Consider the following 24,232-nt stretch of genomic DNA (forward strand, 5'->3'; position numbering starts at 1 on the left):
AGATGGAACAACCTGGCATATTCTTCTGTACATTTACTCTGTGTTACGTTACTGCAAGTTCAACTAAAGGAGTGATCTTGATTAATTTGCCTAAGGAGTTGTGCTGCTCAAAAGGGGTTATCAGCCTTGGTTATGAGCTGTTATTCACCTGCACCCCTGTACCACACTGAATTAGAGCATGACAGTTGTTGACTCTGCTTCCTAGTAAGCTGGAGAGATTTCTACCCAGACTCAAAGTGGTCTCCTGCCTCCCATCATGTTTTTGCAATACTCTCTTTGCAGAACGTGCAGCCCTCCCACTTCTCCAGTGGCTGCTGCTGACTGCAGCACTCATCACAGCCTCCTGCAAAAGTCAGCACCATGAAAACTGTGTCTTGCAAGGAGTACCTGAGTGTATTTTTTTTTTCCTTTTTGAAAACACTTTTTCTTCAACCACAGATTGTGGAAGCACGTTCAGAAAGCAGTGTTAACCTCACCACTTCTCCAATGCTTTCAGGGAGCTGAATGCTGTACAAACACTCTGTACCCCTCCACCTGTGGCCAAGGGAGGGGCAACTGCAGCCACCACTTTTGTGTTGCTGTGTTGTCCTCTGCTGGACCTGCTCCAGGAGCTCCATGTCTTTCATGTACAGAGGAGCCCACAACTGGACAGAGGACTCCAGGTGTGGCCTCAGTAGGACTGAGTGGAGGGGCAGGATCACTGCCTTCAATCTGCTGGCAATGCTCTCCGTAATTTTGAGGGGGAAAGAAAGGGCCTAACATTAGGAAGCACGCACAGATTCATCTCAGGGGAAAAGCAGTAGCAACTGAGCTTTTTCAGTTCTCATCTGGGGACAGAGAGAGGAACAAGCAGCCTGGTGACTGCTTCCCTAGCTGTTGCTGGAGGATGCAGAACTGCAGGCAATTCCATGCTTTGGTTATTTCAGGTTGCCTTTAGCAGTGGGGCACTTCACCTGGTGTCTGGGGGCATAAGCTAAGGCATGGTTTCAATACAAGGGAAAGCATTACCTGCACGGCGTGGTGCACCAGAGAGGAACATAACAAGGTTTTGTGCTTAAAACACCAAGCTGAAAGCAAAATGGCTAATGTAGATGTGCTCAGTCCTTTGGCCTAATATCAGTATTTATTGTAGCATTCAGCTTTACAAGAGACTGTTGATTGCTAGGATTTGCCAAACCACATATTGTAGTTTGCACATAGCAGAGGCAAGTCGACACGGTCATCTATAAAGTGAAATAAATCTCTGCATAACCTAATTATTGAAGGTTAATTCATTTGTTTATGAATAGCATGTCACAACAAGTGAGATTTATTAAGAAGTCTGATTATCAGTTATTTCATTACTTTAAAATTAACTACTATCCATTTAATTAATTGGAAGGAGGGGCTACAGTAGACGGCTTGGATTTCATACAGCTAATTATGGTGTTAACCAGAAAGGAATAGGGATAAATCACTAGAAAGTGTTGCCTGAACATCAGTTTAGCCCATGGCTAAGCTATGATAAATGCTGTTTACTTGAATTTCTCTCTTTTTTCAGTAAATATCTTATTGCTCTGAGTCTTGTGATGTTTTTATTGGATCCTCAGATTAGAAAGTTTGAAGTCCGCACAAAAAGGTCTTGTTAACTTTCAGCCGGAGGCCTTTCTGGGGTGGTAATGCCATGACTGTAGCTTATTTTTGAGCACTACAAAATAGGCATTTAATGAAGGACCCAAGGTTGAAATATAAAATTCAGGGTAAATTGGTCTGTGTTCTCTTGCTATTTCTACTGCAGACTGTATAATCTTACATATCAAGTGACTGCCTTATGATTTTGGTCCATAAAGGGACTACAGTGCTTTCCAGAGTAAATGTAGCAGCTTCTAAACCAAAATATTGCAGCAATAATAAATAAAATGGCATTGAATGCTGAGTATTAATGTACTGTATGTAATGCTGTTTAGGTGCAGCATGCCATGGAGATCTTACAGAGAAGCTGAAGCTACTGTATAAAATGCATGTTTTGCCTGGTAAGTAAATGATGTTAAAATAGCTGTTGTCTTGTTGAGAACAGGAATTTGGAGCAGAGTTGTTTATGACTAGCTTTCCCAATTAAAAATTAATTTGTTGGAACTATTGTAGCTGTTTATGCAGCAGTAAAATAAAGAGCTTCTACCATAACCAGACAGAGATTTGAAAAGTCTGAAAGCACCCACACAGCCCTCAATTGCTCAAGCCACAGACAGGCCATTTATATGTGTCTTCTGCCTGTTGATCTGGGGTTGGTGATATCCCCCATGCATAAATACAGTGTTCTTCAACCTTTGTTACCGTAATAATGCACTTTATTTAATATCAAAGCTAGTTTGAAATGTTCCTGCATGCCCTGGTTCCTCGTTTCTGTCCCCAGGCTTTGTTCTTGGTTTCCCCTCTGGGCTGACACAGCTGTTTGCAGAGGGAAGCTCCAGATGGTTTCATAGATGTGTTTTCCAGGGAGCTGTACAAACTTGGACTCAGCTAAGTGAGAGAGGCAGATTAGGGTGGAGAGGGGACGAAAACATCTCAAAACAATTTTGCCTCTGAAGAAAATGATATCCTGGAACTGTATCCTCTCTGTCTTGTCACGCAAGTGCCGTAAAGAACCTATTGCTGTCCTCACTGAACCTGCAATTTTAAGTACGTTGCAACTGCTTGGGTGGTTTAAGTCTAGTGTCCATTTACATGCTCTGGTAGAGATGTCTAAAGGCTTTAGGAGGACATTCACCTTCATGTGCTTTGAGCATGAGTCCCTGATTGCTCCCAGCTGGCTTTGCTTGGAGGTAGGCTTGACTGATTAATTAAACAGGGGGAAAAAAGCTTTAAATACTTTAAAAAAAAATTGAACTATAACAGATCTCTTTTTAAAAATGCAGTTTCTGGTATTTGGGGACTGGTAAGCTCATAACAAATCATGACAGACTGTTTCCAGCTGGGAAGGACTTGATACCCTGCTTAGGACACGCTGAGCTACACAGAAGAAAGTAATGGAAGTAGATATGGGAAGATGGGTAAGCCAACCTCTGAAGGCAGGCAGCTCCTTTTTAGACAGTACTAGATATTGGGGAGAAGACAGTTCAGGTCCAGCTGTTCATTTCTTGTGACCTGAAAAGAGATGATTCCTAGTCCATCACATCCTCACACTTTTAATTCTAGAAACCGACATTCTTGATGTATGAATGGAAATATCTTTTTGTTTTTAATTAAGGGCGGAATTGTTAATGAAATATATTTACTGTATTCCTTAGATCCGTCCCCTGAGCAAGAAGAGCCAGACTCTGCTTTTGAAGCCACTCAGTACTTTTTTGAAGACATCACACCAGAGTGTACACACGGTAGGCATCTTTTGTCTTGGGCATGAGAAGATGAGGTAATGCATTTCAAACAACATATGCTACTTTTTAATTGGGTTAAACTTTGCAAGTGAAGTATTCCCTGTAAAAGGAAGTATGAAGTATTTGTTTATATTTTATATTCTTAGAGGTGCAGGCATGTTTACACCACAAGCCACCCTGGATTGTGCTTTGCAGAAGTACTTGCAGAATAATGTCATCAAGTGTGTTGTAATAGATGTTGTTTTGTGATAAGTCCAGCATATATGTGTTGATGGAGAATAAGAATAGATATATTGACTTTCACGATATATTTGGATCAGAACTTAAAATATTCTGTGAAACTGAGACTAAAACATCAAAATGTAGTTCAGCAGTTTGAAATCTTTTTGTGCCCTCATGAGAGGCAGTGTCTTGTTGCTGTTGCCTTAAATAGCATTATCTTTCTTGAGATATTTGATGTGAAGTTTCTCTCTGATTCAAGGAAAATATTCTTCAGGTTACAAGGGGGAGGAAGGTTGTTTGAAAATACAGGTAGGAGTTTAATAGATTGGAAATGGCAATTTTAAGTCCTGAGAGACAAGAGAAAGTGCATTAATATAATCACCAAACATACATCATGCTAGAAGTTGTCTGTGTTGTGGTAACACAGGCTAATCATTGTACTACACAAACAAAATTTAAGATGGTTCAAGGCTTATTAGTGATATTATAAATTAAATGAAATATGTCAGCAGGTTTAAGAATAAGCAAAAATCACCATTTATTCCTATCATTTTTGCTCTCCATTTTCTGCAGTGTAAACATTTTCTTATTTTGCACTGTACACATGAAAACTATGTATGTATCTAAAACCACGCTGATCTCTCTCTCCCCCTGCCCCTCCACTTCCTAGTTGTTGGCCTAGACAGCAGGAACAAACAAGGAGTAGATGATGGGTTTGTTACAGTGAGTCTGAAAACAGACAAAGGTATGCATGGTGTCTCCATGTGAGTTACATCTTTCGTTTCTTGTAAAGATGCTCCATTTGAACATGGAAAAAAAAGTATTAATTTAAGGTTTCTTCATGGACTTTTTCCTGCATATATGGGTAATTTGTTGCCAATAGGCAAGAAGAGCTCACAAGAGAATCGAAATTACCTGAGAATGTGGAGCCAGGAGAATAAATCCAAAGCCAAAAACGCAAAGGATTTGCCCAAGCTGAATCAGGTACTTCTGTTGACAGTTACTTATTTTTCATTAGTGTTAAACTTTCTTCACATATGTATAAATATTCAATTAACACTGAACAAAGGTTTTATTTTGAGGCAGATACATTTTTACCACAGAGCAGCAGTCAGCTGATTACAGAAGTTAGTTGTTTTCAAAGTATTGTAACTGGCATTCAGCTCCCAAAACATCCCAAAAATGAGACACACACATATAGGAATGATAACATTAATTTGATCTCTAGACAAAGGGTGATGTGACATTGAATATCACCAGCTAGCTCATAATGTCTGATACGCATAAACTGAAAGAAGTATTTAATGTTTTGTGATTTATACTGCCAGTTTCATTCCCCTCAGATCCACAGCTGCTAAGGAGGAGGAGACCCATTGGGATAGCTCTTCCCTCCAGAGCATGTAGGGAAGGTTTATTCCCTGCAGAACAATGATTCTTACTTAAGGTAGCCCTGAGCAAACCTCCTTCCTGTTTAATTCATGAGTTTTGAATTTCTAAAGACTTGCATCCAACTAAGTTACCCCTGTCAGTTAAAGAGTGCTGCAGGTCTTATTTAATTTTTCATTACTTCTCATTGGTTTTAGCAGACCCCTAGTTATACTTAGCATCATTCCTACAAGAAAATCCACCAAAATGAATGCTGTGTCTCACTGCTCACCCTCTGTTGCCCCCCAGTGGCCGCAGAGAATTATATTTGTCATATGGTGGACGAAACATCCACTGGTTTATTCTAAATAGCTTTGAGACAGGCAACACATCTAACTGCCCAGTCACAGAAAATGCTTTCTAGACTGCACTCAAATTATTCCCAAATTTAGTTTAATCACACAGACTATTGTCATGCCTCAATTCCAGACTTTTAAAACTGATTTAGTAGACATCAGCCTGATTTGTTTCCTGCTCTCATTAATGTTTCCTCCCTCCGTGTTCAGGGGCAGTTCATTGAGCTGTGCAAGACGATGTACAACATGTTCAGCGAGGACCCCAACGAGCAGGACCTGTACCACGCCACCGCTGCTGTGACCAGCTTGCTTTTGGAGATCGGTGAAGTGGGCAAGCTCTTCAGCGTGCAGCCCGCCAACGAGGCAGACAGCAGCAGCAACAGCTGCAGCAAAGCTCTCCAGAGCGAGCTGTTTCAGAAGAAAGAGCTTCAGCAGTACCCCCTGGAGCAGCACAAGCCGCTCCAAAGCAGCGAGGAGGAGGCCGTTTGCCCCGACAGCGCCCTGGGCATGCAGATGGAAGACATTAAGCTCGACGACTCTTCCCCCAGGGACAACGGGGCCTGTTCCTCCATGCTCATTTCCGATGATGACACGAAAGACGACAGTTCCATGTCCTCCTACTCGGTACTGAGCGCGGGCTCGCACGAGGAGGAGAAGCTGCACTGCGAGGACATCGGCGAGGACACCGTGCTGGTGCGGAGCAACCACAGCGCCGCTCTCCGCAGGAGCACGAGCATCGACAGGGACTGGGCCATCACCTTTGAGCAATTTTTAGCCTCCCTTTTGACTGAGCCAGCGCTGGTGAGGTACTTTGACAAGCCTGTGTCCATGATGGCTAGGATTACCAATGCTAAAAACGTAAGGATGAGGGGTAGACCCATAACCTCGGCCAGTGACTATGAAATCTCTACTATGTCGGGATAAAAGGCAGTCGGGGTTTTTATTTTCTTTTTTTTTTTCTTATTCTGTATTTATTAGTACCCGGCACAGGCCCTGGTATTTTCAGAACATGATTGTTTTCACTAATGTGAAAATGTTGGGGTGCAAACTTAACTATCTTGAAGTATAATCACTCTTTCTGTGGGAAATGTTACACAAATGCAAATTTTATTCAAAATACAGAAAAAAAATAACGGTTGTCAGTGAAGTGTGTGTATTATTAATCTTGCTGTCAATATATAATGGTAAAGATAAGTTCTGAATTTCTAAATGTAACCTTAATGCCAATATTTATGTGCATTTTTTAAATAGACATATATAGAGATCTGGTTCTTGGGAAAAAAAAATCAACAAAATGGGAAAAACCTAAAATTTAAAGGGATGCTGTCGACCTGAAAAGGACCTCAGGTGAAATTAAGTTCCAGGCAACATCCCTGAAGGATAATTTTATTTCATATAATTTTTTTCAAAGAGGTTTCTAATGTATGCTTCAATTTTATTTTTTTGAATGTATGAAAGACCACTTCAGTGACACCTGCCTGGCTCCTAACTTCCTCTGCCTGAGACTAGAATGCTCAAGTAAAAGTGAGAAGTCCATCCCAAACCTAGCTGGCACATCAGGCAAATGTGGGTAAATGTGATGGTTTCTGCTCTGATGGAAAGCAAAGCCCTTTTGCCTTTCCCTGGGTTCAGCTTGGCAGAGAGAGCCCTTTCCCAACTGCAGCCACCAAAGAAAGATTTCCAGCATGACCCTGCCCAGAGCTGTGTTCCTAACCAGTGGACTTGGAAGCTTTGCTGGTGTGCTCCAAAGACAGTATATGCAGGTCCCAGAACAGATTGGTAGAGTCTCTTTTTAAAATTTGAAATCTGTTTTTAAAAGTTTAAAAATATATATATATATATATATATCTACTTCTAAGGCTGATCTGCAGCAAATATAGCTTAGCTCTTAAAACTAACCATTACCACCAACCTATTATATTCTTGTTAGATTAAGAAAATGAAAGCCTGTATTGCATAAGTCTTTATTTACTACAGTGTAAAGTAGCAGTAATGAAAAAAAATCTGCAAGATAATGTAACTGAATGTTTAAGTCTTACTGAGAACACTGTCACTTTATATAAAATGAATAGTATCCTGTATTGACTTACTGAATAATATGTTCAAATGAAAACTGGAGCACCTGCACTTTGAATCCTTGCTTTTTTTATACAGAAATTCAGGATTTTTTTTTAAATTTTGTTAGCTGTTTTTTAATTGATATTTGTTCGGTTCAGGATCATGCCTACATGCCTAATCTTTATTTGCTGTTTTGAGAATATTTTCTGTAGAATACTGTTGATTTTTTTTATACTCCTGTATAATATTGCATCCATGTAACTTGCAGATTTTTTTAGCACAAGCTATGTTTAATTCCTTTGTTTTAAAAGAATGCTTTTAAACTGTCAGATGAAGTGGTTTTTAACCACAAATAGGTAATGTGAACAAATAAAGTACACTCTGCACAGATTTGATTTTTAACTATTAAAAGTCATGCTAGAGGGAAAAGCAGGTGGTTGTAGTTTATTACACAGACAAATTCAAGTATGTATGCATGTAACAGTATGAAAAAGCACTATGGTCTGTGTATGAGACTATGTGGATTAGTTTACATGTGTATCAAATAATGATATTCATTCAAATAATGACATTAATTTGAAGCCATAGTTACCATTTTGAAGACTATGGCTTTGTTTTAACTTAAGATGCCGAGGCCAGAGTGGGGTGCTTTATTGTAATGCCTGGCAGCTGAATAAGCTATAGTGGAAGTCTTCAGCACTAAGAGTTAACATCCTTAAGTGGACTGCTGACCTTTTTAGATTTGCAGATCCCTGAAGTATTTCTCTTTTAGGTGTCTGTTATGCTAAAGTGAATTTAAGCCTACCAGCAAGCTTCCACACACGCCTAGAGACACACAGACTACAGCTCAAAAACCTTTCTTTATCTCAGAAGGCCTTGTCAGCTTTGTTCCACACCCCGCCCGCAGGGCAGGGGATGCAACGTACCATGAGAATTATTTTGCTGTTACGACTCCTGTTAACAAGAAGAGGCATCCACAAGTGGATGCCTGGTGTAACAAGAGCCATTTTACAAGGCAACTTCTTTTTGTTTTGCTCTAGTAGCCTTCCTTACCTTCGTGATCGTGTCAGCAAAGCTCCTGAGTGTGAGCCAGGTCATCTTTAAGACTGTCTTTGCTGTAGGGAGCAGCCAGGTGAGCTGATTTTCTCCAGGTTTTTTTGGATGAGGCTTCTCACCTGATCAGAACCACAGCAAACAGCCACCTGGCAGATGCCTACTTGATGACATCATCTGCTGTGACCTGTTCTTTAGTAGCTGCCTGGGAGCTGGTGAATGGAAAGCTACAGAAGAGTTCAACTGACCAGCATACAGTGATGTGAAAGCTGTGAGAAAATGTGAGTATTTTGAAAGTCTAATCTGTATGTGCAGGTGTCCTACACAGAAAGTGAGTATGGTTTTTTACAAGTACCTGTGCCTTGTGCTTTCTGTGCTTGGAGATAGAGTCTCTTTAACCTGTGAACTGTAGAGTTCAGTTGGGGCTGCTATTTTATAGAGCTTTCTGTATTTAAAAAAACTCCAAACCCAAATGAAACCAGCCAGGCAAACAAACAAAACCATAAGGAAATATTCTCGAATTTTCCAGCCTGTCTTTCAGCTTAGTCAGATGCTGATAACACATGGAAGTTCTGTGGCACTTATTTCCTTCATTGTAACATCTTACAGCTCTTGAATTCCAGGTATTAGAGCTGAGGGTTGTTTTTGAGACTTGTAAAGGTTTGTTTTTATACAGTTTGTGTTACGCAGACAGGAAGCTCATTATGTGATGTATTAAACTTAGCAAAAAATTAACATCAAATCTGTTGTAAAGAGAAAAACACTTCATGAGTTCTTATACAGTGATGCTGGAGCTTCTTTTATAATAGATGTTGGGTGTTGTGTCATAAATTTAGATGGCAGAGGCTGGTGTGGTATATATGGTGTGACATGTAAGGAACTGTGACAGAGAAGGGAATAGCCTTAAAGCAGTTGGACAAGCAAAGAGACAGTGCTTTTGCATGGAACGTTTTGCAGCCAGGTCTGGTTCTTCTGCTGGGTACTCTGCAAGCCTCTGGATGCCTCCTGTCATAGGGCCTTTGCTACTTACTAATGTGTAATCTTGTAGCATCATACTGAAACTGTGGTAATTGTGTGTCAACAGTAGGTGCAATATAGTAACCAACAAGAAACTGTTGGGAAGAGTTTCAATTCCGTTAGAATGCACAGAGCAACAAAATGAAGCCGGTGCATGAGCACTGTAAATCTACAACCTGCCTAAATGGGAGAGCAGTAGGTTAGAGGAGGCACCTGTGGCTGTCCCAGTGTATTACAGGTAGAGAGCACAGCTCACCAAGTCCCTGCCAGTTTGGGTTGTACGTGCCTTGGTGAGTTCCAGTGCTGTTACTCTGCAAACTTGTGGCATCCCTGTGAGTGACAACCATGATGCCTAGTCTGTTCCAGTTACTGGTAATTCAGTAATAACAAGGTATGCTGGTAGAAGATGCCTTTTATCAGAAATTAAGTATTAACAGTAAAAGCTGGTTAATGCTGTTGTATCCACTTTTGTAAGAAACGTGGACTAGTTGGGCTTAGAGTAAAACATCTGAAAAAATGAGACAATACTGAGGAATTGTGTATGAGTTGGTGGGTTAGCTCAGCCTATGGCAGAGCACGCTGTAGTATCCTGGCCTTTTGCTTAGCTAGAGTATGAGGTTCCAGCGTCTGGGGCCTTCCTTTGAATCCTGATGTCAACACCTGGTGCTGTGGGAGAAGCCTGGTCTGTGACTAGAGCTCACCAGTTTAGGTACGCGCAGACATATTATAGTGAGAATGAAAGTGAAGCAGTATTGTCTATTATTGAGCCTTATCCTCTGCTTGGAATAAAACTTTCCTTCTATTTTGCTATTTCTGTTTCTTTCCACTAGAAGATAGTCTTTAGTCAAGTGTTATGTGGTTCAAGTGGCAATTGAGACTTCTAATGTCGTGGGTTTAACCCCAGCCACCAAGCCCCACGCAGCCACTTGCTCAGTCCCCCACCAGGGGGATGGGGGAGAGAATTAGAAGGGTAAAAGCCAGAAAGCTCATAGGTGGAGATAAAGACAGTTTAATAGGGAAAGCAAAAGCCCTACACACAAGCAAAGCAACACAAGGAATTAATTCACTGCTTCCCATGGGCAGGCAGGTGTTCAGCCATCTCCAGGAGAGCAGGGCCCCATCAACCCTAGTGGTTACTTGGGAAGATAAGCACCTTAACTCCAAAGGTCCCTCCCTTCCTTCTTCTTCCCTCTACTGTATATACTGAGCATGATGCCATAAGATCTGGCATATCCCTTTGGTCAGTTGGGGTCACCTGTCCCAGCTGTGTCTCCTCCCAACCATCCCTGCACCCCCAACTTCCTCACCAGCATGTCAGTGTGAAAAGCAGAAAAAGAAAAGGCCTTGGCTCTGTGTGAGCCCTGCTCAGCAACAACAAAAACATCTCTGTATTATCAACCCTGTGCTCAGCACAAATCCGAAACACTGCCCCATACCAGCCTCTGTGAAGAAAATTAACTCTGCCTCAGAAGCAGAAAAAAAGGCTGCCTGAGAGATACAAATGAACTGAAAAAAAACCCAAGCAAATTATTTAACTTAGCTTGTATGGAGATGAAGGCGTGCCAGCACCCACAGAGGTTTAAAAAAAAAAAAAAAAGAACACCAACCTCTGAGGGTTTTGAGGGTTTCTCCTTCTTTCTCCAGAAATGTTCTCTAGAGTTGTTCTCCAGCTTGCAAATTTTGTTCTCGGAGTTTTGCTCCCCTGAACAAAACCACATTTTGAGTTGCCTCTGAGAGTTAACTTTCAGGTCCTTCAAACAAAATTGCTCTTGTGAGGTTTTTTGGGTTTTTTTGTGGGGGTGGGTTTGGTTTTCGGTTTTCTTTTAAAGCCTAAAACAGAGCTTTTGAAGTAAGGATTTAAAAAGGAACTGAAAAAAAAAGCAGTAATAAACCTCTACCACTTGCAGCAGCCCATCTGTGTAATTTTTTCTTACATTCAAAAATCAAAACTCAGCTCCATCCCTGGAGAGTAATGTGGCACTCCAGCTAAAGAAACGCAGCAAAGCCCCTCTCTGTCTCCTTCCACCCCACTATGCCATTTGTATGTGCTCTTTTCAAGGAAGTGAGGTCTGTTTTCTGTGGCCTGGACCAAAAGAATGTGACAAAAGGGATGCTGCCACCTTTCTAGTGGGGCGTAGAACAAAGTGAGCTGAGGGCTGGGAAGCCCCTCTGCTAAGCCAAGCAGGAAGCATCTCCTCTGGCCTCCCAGGAATGTTGTTGGTCTGTGCAGCAATGCACTGTGGCTGAGACTTCATTCAGGGTAACAGGGAGTGAGGGAGTGTTCCAGGCTGTAGTACTCCCAAATCTGTAGGATGTGTCGAACTCGGACTTTCCCACTGCAGCATTTCCTGTTAGATGTAAGATACCAAGTGGACTTGGGTGTAAGCATGTTTGTCTGTGGTATTGGACTTATCTTGAGAGGTACAAACAAATACTTTCTGTGTGGATCTCACAGTCAGATTTAAATCTTACTCCTTTCTTCTTGTGTTTGATTTAAAGTACATATCTTGGATGCTGATCTAAAAACTAGGAGGTGTATGTGAGCCAGCTGGCCTTTGTTCCAGCTGTTGTTGGATTTGCCAGTTCAGCTTCCATGCATACAGATGTTCTGCTGCCCACCATTTCAACAGTTGGTGCTGTAGTATTATTTCCTAACAATGCCTATTTTCCTAGGCACAAATGCAAGCCCAGTACAAGAACCAGAGACCTCTAAACAAGTTCTTGGAGCTGGAGGGGAGTGGAGTGGAGAGGGGAGGGAAAGAAAAAAAAAGCTAGAAAAAGCTTTCTCTCACATCCCAGTGCAGGTGCATGAACAGAGAGCACAGCTAAGTGAAAGCTCTTACATTTTCTAGCAGGCCAAACACACTAATGCTGACAATATTTTGGAATAACCCGTTCTTTATTTGCTACCATTGTAAACATCTCTATTACACAGACATCACAGTTTACATTATTGCTTTTATATCATGGTAAACAGGGATTCCTATTAGTATGCAGCTATCTAAGCACAGTGTGATAAGAAGAAACTGCCCACAAGCTGTCTTGGGCTGGGTTGTTTTTAATTCCCTAGAGAAAGAAAGAGAGTATCTAGACTGGCACAAGAAACATCAGTCCAAAAATTAGTCAACATTGTACTACTGCAACACAAACAAGTATGACAGAAAGAAATCACAGGTTACATCTTTCACCACGCATTCACTAGCAGTATTTTCAAGAATACTGACTGCCCACCTAACTCAATACAAACTTTTTCATTATGATAATTCCTAAAACAAGGCTAAGTAATTTTTTCATAAAGTTTTATTTTAAACTGGGATGGAAAGTCTGGAAAACCACTGCTTGGGGCTTTGTGTGTGTCTAATTGCTCTTTTGGTTTTGTTTTTCAAAGAGTGAAAATCCAAAACTGTTTATCTGAGGTGTTTAAATTGGCCCCTTTTCCAATTGTCCTTTAGGACAAAACGCCCTATCCTTTACATGGCTGTATCAGATGACAGAAGCACAACCAGTTTAAAAACATTCTCATTTTCTTTCCTCCTAAGTAGCACTGTCTTCAGATCACTTTCCAGTCAAGTTGGTTACTTATGAAGCAAAGTGTTTACTTAGTGAAAGACTAGATTTTACTTTTGCTTGTGGTAAACTACTTATCTTCAGATTATTTTGTTCATAGAGTGGTACCACGTTTCAAGCATACATTAAACAACAAAAGTGGAGGTAGTTTGTTAAACAGTTGCTACAGGAACAACAAAAATTTAGAGAACCACCTTGTCTTAAGTTTTAGAATTTTTTTCTTAAATTACTATTGCATACAAGCTTTCACAGAGTGAATGCTTTAAAGAGGCAGCAAGTTAGAAAACTAACAGCACTTGCAAATTCTAAAAAGGCAGTATGTACTTTGAAGCATGATGGTTAAAAAATAATAAGAGAATTTAGCAAGTTTTTAATACTCTCAGAATAACCTGTGAGCAACAAATTCTGATGCTGAACAAATTGATATATAAACCTTGCAGAAAGGTGGCCTACCTCTATTTCCAATCTTCCATAACCTCAGGATTGTCACTCTGCTACAGAGTTGGCATAAATTGGCGCTGACTAGTAAAGCATCATTCTTCCCTTCCCTAAACACAATTTTACCTTTTTCCATATGTCTTCTACCTACCACCATAATACAATTAGCCTACCACTGGTGCAAACAGGGACACCCAGTACTAGTCTACATATAGTGAGTGACTCCTAGACAGAATTACTGGGCATGCAAATTCTAAGTCTTTACTGGGAAGGTGTACTGGAGCCTAACATAAACATTCACCTTAATTACAACATGCAAACTAATGTATTCCCGTACGTCTCGCTCGCTGATGACGGCTGGGTTTACTTTTTCCCCTTGTATACTGCCACAGTTTAGTCCCAGGTCACTCATTGATTTAAAAAGAAAAAAAGCTAAACAGAAATACATCTCACACTAAGCTCTATCTACATTCTACACTAAAACACCTCCGCTGTGTGAGAGGAAATCTGAAACTTGATGGTTGGGCTTCAGAAGCCCCGGCAATAGTCAAATGTCAGTGAACAAGGAGCCCAGTTAAAGTTTCAGTGCTGGAAAGACAAGGGTGTAGATTATTTTTGCAACTGTTGCCAAAAAAAATAGAGCTTGCAAACCTAGCTCGGGGTAGTGTTTAGAGAGGTGTCTCAAGCAGCTTTGTTGCTAGCTAGAAAGCAGTAGATGAAAATAAAGAATAGGATCTCCTCTCCTGCTGCTGCTAAACATACTGGGGTCACCTCTGAAATTCAGTCACTCGTGTTGCTTGCAAAGGAGATCTACAAGCAGTAGCAAAAGTTATTAATGGAGACAAACTCGACAGAAGCTGAGGCTAGAAAGCATAATTGGAAGGAGTCCACTTTCCACTTCCTTCCTCAGATTTTAGGCATGTCCGATGTCTGCAAGGGTCAGAGAAACAGGGCTTCACTGCAGGACCTGAATCGCAGAATGCTCTCCAGAGGATCTCAGCTTTTCAGTGGTGAGAATTGCAGGATCCAAGTACCTGGAAGTAGCAAAAGAACTGGGCTTCCCATGGTCAGTTTTGTATCTAATGTGGTCAGTTTAACTGTTTGGTTTACAAGCCAGGGCATAACCGTAAACACTCTCCCTCTGAGCATCTTCACAGTGCTTTTCCTTTTTTTTTTTTTCCCAAGTGGAACAGCATCCAACCCAAGACAGGTGAGATGAGCCCTTCTCCACCCTGCACACGTCAGACTTGTTACACTCTCATCTACACCTAAAGTACCATAAAAAGAAACAGAACTGTGTTACCTCCTCCTACACGTGTACTGTCTACCCTGATCCAGGAGCTTTCCCACAAGCAAGAGATGACCAACACTTAAAGGGATCAAGAGCATGTGGGTGGATGCAGTGCAACAAGTCATTAGTTACACAATACAGAATTGCTGAGGTGGGAAGGCACCTCTGGAGATCATGAAGTCCAATCTCCTGCCCAAAGCAGAGTCCCTCAGAACAGGCTGCTTAAGGCCAAGTCCAGCTGGGTTTTGATGATCTCTAAGAGATGCAGTACCACATATTATAATATATTTCATACTTATGTAGTGTAACAATACTCATTAGAAAAAGGGATTTGTCTCTTTTTTTTTTTCCTTCTCATGTTCAATGCTTGTATTCTTCAGGAATCTCTTCATGACTAGTCATTGACTACAACTAGTTTACCTGAGATGATTAAAAAAAATAATAAAGTCATGAAAGCTTGTATTAGCATACAAATTTTGTGCCACTGTGAGCTATTTAGGTACCTCGTGAAAGAATTTTTCTCAAATAAATCAAGTCTCTAAGGCTGTGATCTGGTTACAGAATCAAAATAAAAGACATTGAAAAAAGCAGAAGGCACTTATTTAATAGTAGTTCTTAGAAAACGAAATGATGGTCATGCCAAATCCATTTAAAGTTGCTCTAAGCAATAATTAGTCACAATATAGACAGGAAGTCCTAATGACTAGATTGTCAGAGGATGGTAAGGTTAAGGTACACATCAAAGTTGCACCCTTCCATGGAAAACACATCTTTGTTAGAGGCTAGTACTCAGATGTGAATTTAATTTCACAAAATAAGGATTGCAGCTGCAATAAAGGTTTTTCTTTAAAATTTATAAAGGGGCTAAACTGGATCTCTTGTACTTCCCACTAAGAATGCCCCATTACCTGCTAGAAGAAAGGGCTGACAACAGATACAAAGTCATTCATCCTGAGCATCTGAAGTCAGATTATGAAGAATCAAAAATTTTTACAGTAGGAATACTTTTAGAAAGAGTAGCTTTAGCCTGAGAATCTTATCCTCATGCTGATGACTGGTGGTTCTTTTTGTTTGTTTTGCAAACTAAACTTCTTCCAAGCATAGGAAGTGGCTGGTACAAATCCACAGATAAAAAACTTCCTTAGCCAGAAGTAACTTCTAGTAAGTACATCAGTATGGTGATGGATTAAGCCTCTTCTCCAAAATTATAAATGACTAATATGTCCCCTCCATGGACCTCTTAATTACAGAGAAATTTAACATTGATTAGTGAATGATAATGACATGTAATGGAACAAGAACACAAGAAGTCTAAAACCAGGGGAATTTCATCTACAAATCAAACTTAACTTGAACTATTACATTAAAAAGTTGGAATTTAAGTTCAAAGTTGAAAAGTTGAACTTAAACTGTCTTTTAAAAGATAATTACCTGTGAAACCTATTCATAGAAAACATGATGCAGCATAAATACCTGCTTCATGTTCCTGCATCAAGAAATAAAAAAGTGAAAGCAAGTGATCCAGAGGCTCTTGAGATTTGTGGGTTGTTTTTTGTGTTGGTTTGTTGGCTGGTTTATGTTTAACTTCCTTCTTAAAAAGCTGCCCTTTGGAGAATAGCATATAAATACCTGTAAACAGAGGTTGATTGTACAAGCTTTCTTAACTGAATTTTGCTAATTTTTTTTTTAATGTAAAAAAAGTTCTATTGTTAAACAGTTTTTGGTGAAACACACAAGACTTCAATCCAAATGCATCATTTGATTTTTGATGCAGAACCTCAAATTTTGCAGACGAGTTATGGTTTCTTTGTATTTTGTAAGGTGAGTATCACGTTGCAATCCAGTAGAAGTCCCTTAACTTTTTCATGGAATTTCTCTCTGTACTGGTTGAAGTGCATAATGCTTTCTGGTTCTTCTTCAAACCAGAATTTGTCAAACTCATAAACTAGATAACCTGTGAAGAAAATAAAATACAGATCTGCAAAAATTACCTCCACAATTTCCTGCCTTGATCTAGCTAGTCCTAGAATGATCCCTTAGACATCCCTTAAAACAAGGACTGTCCCATCCTGGGCTACAGCAAGCTTCTGGATGCTGTAATAATTAATAAAAAAAATTAAATCTGCAAACATTGAGTTTTCTAACAGCAGTCTCTAATATATAGAAAGCCACACAAATTATCCCTTAAATGTACATTTCTGTAGTACAATGTTTAAGCATCAAGTGCATTTCCAATACCAATCCAAGAAGAAGAAGACACACAGCTTGCTCTGGCTAATGAGAGAAGAGTGGAAGTGCACTCCAAAACCTAAACTCCACGTTGTAGGCCTCCCCTTGGTAGTCTGTACTAAAGGAGCTGAGGATACTTACAGTAAAACTGATGGAAGTGCTCCATCTGTGGCAATCCAGCCACCATGTTGTACAGATGAGACTTTAAAGCACCGTTCTTGAGCAAGCTGTATGCCATTTCTGTCAGATTGATCCCAACTATTGCATAGGAATATCTGCAACACAAATCGTGGGGCTCGTTTTACCTTATGGATTGGAAGTCTTAAAAGCTCCCCTGAAACAGTCTGCTTTAGGATACCTGTAAGAGTCAATTTTTGGGCAGTATTGAGATGGTAAGGCCATCAATGTTGACCTCAACTTGCTCATTTGAAATCCTTAGATCTGCTGGAATATTAAAAATTGCATGTCAAAAATAGAGTTACAGTATAAATGGAATGGCTGTTGCAACCCGCTCTTCAAGCTGAAAAAAATCTGGGTTTTTTTGTTGCATCGTATAGAAAGCACAATAGAAATTCTTGAAAAACAGTTAAAGTGGTTTTGGAGGAATGAAAAATAAATATGCGTTCATTTGTGCAAATTGTATGGTGATTTAATTGAGCAAAAAGTCTCAGACATCCCATTCAGGACCTAGTTACACAGGGTAATATTATTTAGGATCAAAGTCATGAAGGCCTCCTGCTCTTGGTAGGTCACTGAGTTAACAGGGGACTAGATAGATCAGTCCCCTGATAGATTTATCTGACTGGTCTTAGAGTATATTTTCCCTGTAAAATGTTTAAATATACAAAGCTTTCAAAAACTAAGTTAAATTTGAACAAAACATCTGCTTGAATATACTTATTACAGTACAGAAACCTAGCAAAAAAGAGGACTTTAAGAGATAATCTCTACCATCCCAACACATGATCAGTAAAAGGCAAAAAATAAGTATTAATTTCTAAACCTAATCTAAGCCTATTAGAAATAAAGCTAACTATGATGTTAAAGGCGTTCACTGTGTTAACCAAAGACAGTATTTTGCAACATTTTTGTCCCAGCAAATCCATTAAAAAAAAAAAAAAAAGCTGCACATAGTTCCCCGCCCCAAAATTGATTTCAGTGTTCAGTTTCTCACACCTTTCTATTTTGGCCCTTTTTTTATTCTTTAATGGAAAAAACCCAAAAATATTTTCCTCCTCATTTTCTGGACACGTACTTGGCAGTCATCACATGAGCTCTTACACAGAACAAGCCAGAAAAAAAATCATACAGTGACTTACCCCAGCTTTGGGTGATTTGAACGAGAAAGGATCTGCCGAGCTTCGTTGGTGTAATGCTTACTGAAATACCTGTCAGTGTCAAACAGGATCTTCCATTGGTTTCAGTTCATATAAAAAACCATTGTGTTCAACATTAAAATATGTAGCTCTAAACTAAAGCTGAATACTACTCTGTACTGAAAAATGGCACATAATGAAAGCCAAGGAAAAGGTAGCAAATTAAGTTATACTCAGCATGAACTAATACTGTAAAAAAAAATAAGCCATTGTGATCTGAACATCAAATATGAAGTTCACCCTGGTCCACAAATTAGCTTAGCAAAGATACGTAAACTTATCTGGTTTTCTTTGCAATAATTAATTCGTGAATTTTTAAAGCTTTTGACAAGTTAGTTACAACCTACCAAATCTATCATATGACAACAAAAGATAAGGTGTCTTGGGCAAATTTCTGCCCCTTCCTTCACTTGTTGATTTTACCCAACATTGTTGATTTTACCCACGTTTACAGATGTGCAGTTGCTAGAAATGTTGGCTTATTTAGAACGTAACGGTTTCTATTTGCTTCTATTCAGTTTTTATTAGAGATAGCAGTAACTAGAGAAAATACATAGATACCAAAAACTAGTTACAAAAGAAATTAAATACTTCTTTTCACTTACACCAGATTCACTAAGCCCAGCAGACCCATTCCTCTGAAGTCTGTTTTGGGATCATCGCCTTGGAAGCCAATGTCACACCACTGCTTGCTGATTCTGGCCTTCAGATTCTCGTGAGGCATCAGCAAATTCCAGAGCTGCACAAATATGCTTCCATGTTACACACAGCTGCTACAGCATTCTAAGTCACATAATTCAGAACACTTGCTGCTGCATGTTAGAAACCCCTCCCCAGGGACCAGGATACAATCTGCACGCTGTTCTTTTCTGTTAGGGGCAATCTGGAGTCATGCCACAATGGCTTACTTCAGAAATGATAAAAATTACTACATTTAACATTAAATGTGATACTTTCCCTTCACAGACAAAGAGACTGTAACAACACTAAAGAAACAAATACTTGTTTCACCTTAGGAATTAATTTATGCACCATTTTGTGACAGGACAGCTATACACTGAAATACATATTCTCAGTGAATACATAACATGTCAATGTTATGCATAGCATAACATAATGTTATTGCATAACAAGCTGAGATAATTAAGAAGTGCTAAGAAAATGACATACTAATATATTTACACAGTAGAAGTTATTTTAAAAAGCCTCAAGCTTTTTAAAATAACCAATACGTTATTTGGTTGCTATTATTTATAGTTGCCTAAAACACATTACTGATAATCTTTATCTTCCAGCATTAAACCATTGTCTTTGACATTGACAGGGATGCAGGAATAGGAAAATACTTTTTTTTAATTCAGTAATGACTGGTTTACAAAGTTACACACATGCATAAGGCTGAATATCTTTTTAGTAGCATTCAGTGACCCATTAGAAACCTATTTTGCTACTTACACGTTGCTGTTGTTGTCTGATTTCACACAAAATAATTCCAGTGCAAGTAACTCTAGTTTACTAATCTGTTTTGCTTTGAAGTTGTATTTTAATGTGTCACTCCTATAATGGCTTAGCAGTTTATAAGTAGAAAAGAGCTCTAAATAGGCCAGCTGCTAAGAATACTACCAACAAGTTCATTCGAGGTGTTCGACTTGGAGGGGAAAAAAACCCCAAACAAACAGCTTTTGTATTTAAAAAATTATTTTACCTCAATTAACTGTTCCTCGTGTTCCTCATTTTCTGAATCATATGGGACCTTCCTTAGGTTTTCCACATTCAAATACAGTTTTTTATAACCTGATATCTGCAGTAAGGATATATGCAGATTTGCCTTAAACCTGAAATAATAACAAAACACCACAGAGAAGCTATTAAACAGGCCTAATTAGCCATAAATTCCAGCTTGAACTACCAGAGAAGACCTTTCTTATGTTAATGCAATGTAAACACTAGAATTAGGAAGTGCTTTATGTTTATCTTTCAAACTACAGCATATTCATTAAGTACACTGCCACATGGATCTCACATACTTTAAAAATCCCTAGCCCATTCCAGTGCTGCAGTCAGGCTCTCTTAGCTTAAATTATGAAAGAAAAATAAATCAAAATTAGCTAAAATCTGCTATGACACAAGAAAACCCCATATATGATCCTGACCCCTGTATCTTCACCTACTCCTAAATTTTTTGCGAGTCTTAAAGTCAAACTTTCAAAGAAGCACTTCATTAAACTCTAAAATTTCGACTGTTCACAATTTTCCCCTCTCATTTGCTAATTACTTATGCAAATAAATGCAAACATTCATCAGGCATCACTGTGCTCTCTCAAATGTATCTAAGCAATTACATAGCTCTTGTAATCAATCTATGCAATAATCATATTAGTTACAAATATGGAGTAACAGAAGGGGCTTGCAAAATAGAGATGCAGTAATCCCAAATCCATGTCAATTAAAACTTTGCAATTTATTTTCTAGAACTGGTGAGGACACAACTGCACCTTATTTTCTAATTTCATTCTAAATACTTGTGTTGAGTGGCTTAAATATTGCATAAGATTAAGCAACTGCAAGAACATGCTAAGAAGTGAGAGTTACTGGCCATGAAGAACTTATGTTCTGTTTCCAGACATACCCTGTATCCCTCTGTTCGATTCTCTTTTCTTTCATTACATCTCTGACACACTTCTCCACTTCAGCTTCTTCAACATGTACAGCATTTCTTAAAACCTAGGAAGTAAAGACAGCAAATGACTTCACAAGGAATGCAGAAATCATCGAACTCAGTATTATTTCTCAGCCTCTGTATACCTGCCATGTATATATTATTTACTATAAAAGGACAAGAGTCACTTCACTGCAATTGTTTACAATAAATTGGCTCAAATTGCATATAAAAGATCTGCAATAATTACATAGAAGCATAATTTGTAAATTTTTCAGACTGTAAACAACAGTGTTTATCCAGGAGTTCCATAAAGAATAAATGAAAAGCTGGAGAGTTGCTTAGTCTAGGTTCTTGTTCGCTTTCAGTTGCTGAATTGAAACATGTTCTTCCTAATGCAATTGAAACAAATGCAGCCAAGGAAACAATGCTTCAGAATTAGGAGACACAGAGCTAACCAAGCTGAGGTTTCGATGGAAATAAACATTTGAAGGCAGATGGGGTTATTTTGGAGAAACTTTTACTAACCCCAGCATACAACCCAAAATGCTGTTCTCTCCTCTCTGCCTTTTATTCCTCTACAGTGCTCCACTCTCAAAAAGTAAATGCACATGTTCTTTTCCAGGGATCTCTCTCTGAAATAAGGTTTTATTAAGGTTTCATCCCTCAAATCTCTTACCTTATTCTTTGATGATACCAGTGAACGTTCTGCAATACAAAAAAAAGAAGACGTCGCAGTTAAATTGAAGTATTTTAAATAATTGACAACAGGTGTTCTTGCAGCATATAAGTATTATAAGATTTTGCATCCCTTTAACACATATAATAAAAAATTACTCAATCTTAAAATGAACAGCTATCAGGTAACTAAAGGTCTTAATTTACATAGATTTTTTTTTTATAACCCTCGAGTACAACGCTGAAAATAGACTCGCATTTTTTTAAAACATCAATTAAGTGTAGAAAACAAAGACAAATTTGAAAAGGTGTCAAAACAAAAATATGTCTCAACGTGTTTCTATTTTCAGAAATTGTTTTGTTTATTACCAAGTAATAAGGAAGTGTAAAGGTCACTTCTGCAAGCTATTGTGAAACCACAAAAATGTTACGTAGTTTCTTAACTTGCCATTGCTATTTCAGATCAAAATTCTGCATAAGCAGAATTCTAAGTTAAATCACTCTTCCTCCCTCACCCCCCAAAAAATGCACTTACATCTGCGTGAAGTTTTTAGTGGGTAAAAAAATATACAGAGCGATGGGAAGACTGGGGGAAAAGATACGATTTCTGATTCATTTTTTGCAAGACACTGGAATTACCTTAACGAGCGTGCAAGGAAACTAGCTGTGGCATTCTGATTTAAAATTCTCATTTAAAATGAAGGGAGGAGCGAACACAGAACGCAGGGGATGCACAGAGCACTCGGGACAGGCACTGGTTCCCAGCTATTGGAGACCAGAGGGCTGGCAGGGGACACCTCTGCGATTCCCTGGAAGGAGGTTGTGGCCAGGTGAGGAGTCGGTCTCTCCTCCCAGGGAACAAGAGACAAGACAAGAGGAAACGGCCTCAGGTCGTTACATCCAACCCTAGAGGAGGCTTAGGTTGGAAATAAGGAACAACGCCTTCACTGAAAGGGTTGTCAGGCACCGGGACAGGCTGACCAGGCAAGTGGTTGAGTCGCCATCCCGGGAGGTATTGGAAAGACGTGTAGATGTGGCGCTTGGGGACACGGCTCAGTGGTGGGGTTTAGTGGTTCGGTGGTGGGGTTCAGTGGTTGCGCTCGGAGGTCTCTTCCACCCTAAACGACTGCGCGGTTCTGCTGCTGTTCGCGGCGCTCCCGCAGCTCCGTCCCGGCCCCGGCCCCTCCATTACCTACGCTCAGCGTCCGCCGCGCCCCCGCCGCGGCGCCGCCCAGGACGCGCTGCAGCTCGCACTTCCCGGTCAGCACCCGCAGGACCCACTTCAGCCAGAACCGAAAGTATTTGTTGTACAGGAACCCCCAGAGGCGCCCCCACATCTTGCGCGGGCGGCAGCCCCGCGCCTGGCGGGGGCCGGGGGAGCCGTGACCGGGGGAGCCGCTGCCCGGGGCCCCTCAGCCCGCCCGCCCGGCGCCCCCTCGCGGCCGGGGCGCTGCGGGCCCCTCACGGCGCGGCGGGGACCCGGCGGCGCCCGGCCGGTCCCCGCATTCCCCGCCGGAACCCGCCCTCCCGACCTGGAAGTGATCGCGGGGCGGAAGTGCCGGTTGGGAAGATGGTTCCCTTTCGGCCCCGCGGGGCTGCCTCTCGTTCTCCCTCGCCCGGCGCCCGCCCGCCTCCTGCCCCGCCGGGCGGGGAGCGCTGCCTTTCCCGGGGCTGCCACTGTTGTCGGCAAAATTTTCTCACCCAGTGTGCAACAAGCCAGTAGTTACACACTCCAGAGAGACATCGATTACTTCGTTCAACCCTGCGCGCCCGGTGGAATTCCACAAATCGAGCGCCCCAACTATCAAAACCTTTTACTGTTTATACGTTTTAGCAAACAAAGGAATTAGTGTTCATTGGCTACAAGTTGCATAGCAGTTCGTTTATTAATTAGTATTCTATCTTCTATTGGTTAATGATTGCCCCTCTTCTCACACTAATTAGTCCCCATGTTCGGTCTTTCTCTTCTCTTGGGTGGGTGCGTTTCTTGGGTCGGGGGTCCCTGAGTCGGTGGTTCCCATCTCCCCCTGAGGGAATTACCTTTTACCCAGTCGGAGCTGCTTCCAGCACAGTTGCTGACTTGGGTTTATTAGTTTCTTCCTTATCTTGGGAGTTCTGCCGAATGTCCTCGTGGCCGTAAATCTGCATTCTTTGTGTCCGCTGTCAGTGATACATCCTTCCCGAGTTCTGTTAGCCTCCCCCTGGGTCTGAGACCATTGAAGCACGTCCAGTCCTAAACCTTAACAAGGCGATTCTACCAACAAATAATTTGTTTTTCTAACGCATGGATATCACCTAGAGCTTGCTTGTTAGCTGCTGTTTCACAGATTAAATCTTTCCTCTTGTTGATTAGTCTTGAAACTATACAAAAATCGAACATCAAAGAACATCCTTTCTTAAGAAAATTTTTACATATTAAACATTTTGCAACATTTGGGCTAGAGGACTTTAAGGAGAGGTGCGTTGCCAAGGGCCCTGCCTTGCCTTTGCTGAACGGAGGTTCAGCCTAGGTGTTCCATTTAGTTCCGGTCACTACTTCCATTGTATTAATTATTATTTCAGTAAACATG

The 24,232-nt window shown here is 40.4% G+C and overlaps 2 protein-coding genes across 2 annotated transcripts in view; one reads left to right on the forward strand and one right to left on the reverse strand.

Annotated features, from left to right (window-relative positions):
- TBC1D9 (TBC1 domain family member 9) overlaps positions 1 to 7,783 on the forward strand; it is a 52,816-nt gene extending 45,033 nt beyond the window's left edge. The window contains exons 17-21 of the mRNA XM_027729668.2: positions 1,947 to 2,012; positions 3,267 to 3,353; positions 4,246 to 4,320; positions 4,459 to 4,559; positions 5,507 to 7,783. Of these exons, the coding sequence (XP_027585469.1) occupies positions 1,947 to 2,012; positions 3,267 to 3,353; positions 4,246 to 4,320; positions 4,459 to 4,559; positions 5,507 to 6,220 (1,043 nt within the window). The 3' untranslated portion in view covers positions 6,221 to 7,783. The remainder of the gene's footprint in view (positions 1 to 1,946; positions 2,013 to 3,266; positions 3,354 to 4,245; positions 4,321 to 4,458; positions 4,560 to 5,506) is intronic.
- Positions 7,784 to 12,302: 4,519 nt separating this feature from the next.
- Positions 12,303 to 23,068, reverse strand: ELMOD2 (ELMO domain containing 2). The gene is made up of 8 exons (XM_027729710.2): positions 22,855 to 23,068; positions 21,664 to 21,692; positions 20,955 to 21,049; positions 20,031 to 20,160; positions 18,931 to 19,064; positions 18,269 to 18,337; positions 17,091 to 17,224; positions 12,303 to 16,674 (listed from the first exon to the last, which is right to left on the reverse strand). Exons 1-8 carry the CDS (start codon positions 22,997 to 22,999, stop codon positions 16,517 to 16,519), a joined length of 894 nt encoding a protein of 297 aa, XP_027585511.1. The 5' UTR covers positions 23,000 to 23,068; the 3' UTR covers positions 12,303 to 16,516.
- Positions 23,069 to 24,232: the final 1,164 nt, after the last annotated feature.

Source organism: Pipra filicauda, unplaced genomic scaffold (assembly GCF_003945595.2).
Source record: "Pipra filicauda isolate LSUMZ 115617 unplaced genomic scaffold, ASM394559v2 scaffold516_size422861_pilon, whole genome shotgun sequence".
In the NCBI taxonomy this organism is placed as follows: domain Eukaryota; kingdom Metazoa; phylum Chordata; class Aves; order Passeriformes; family Pipridae; genus Pipra; species Pipra filicauda.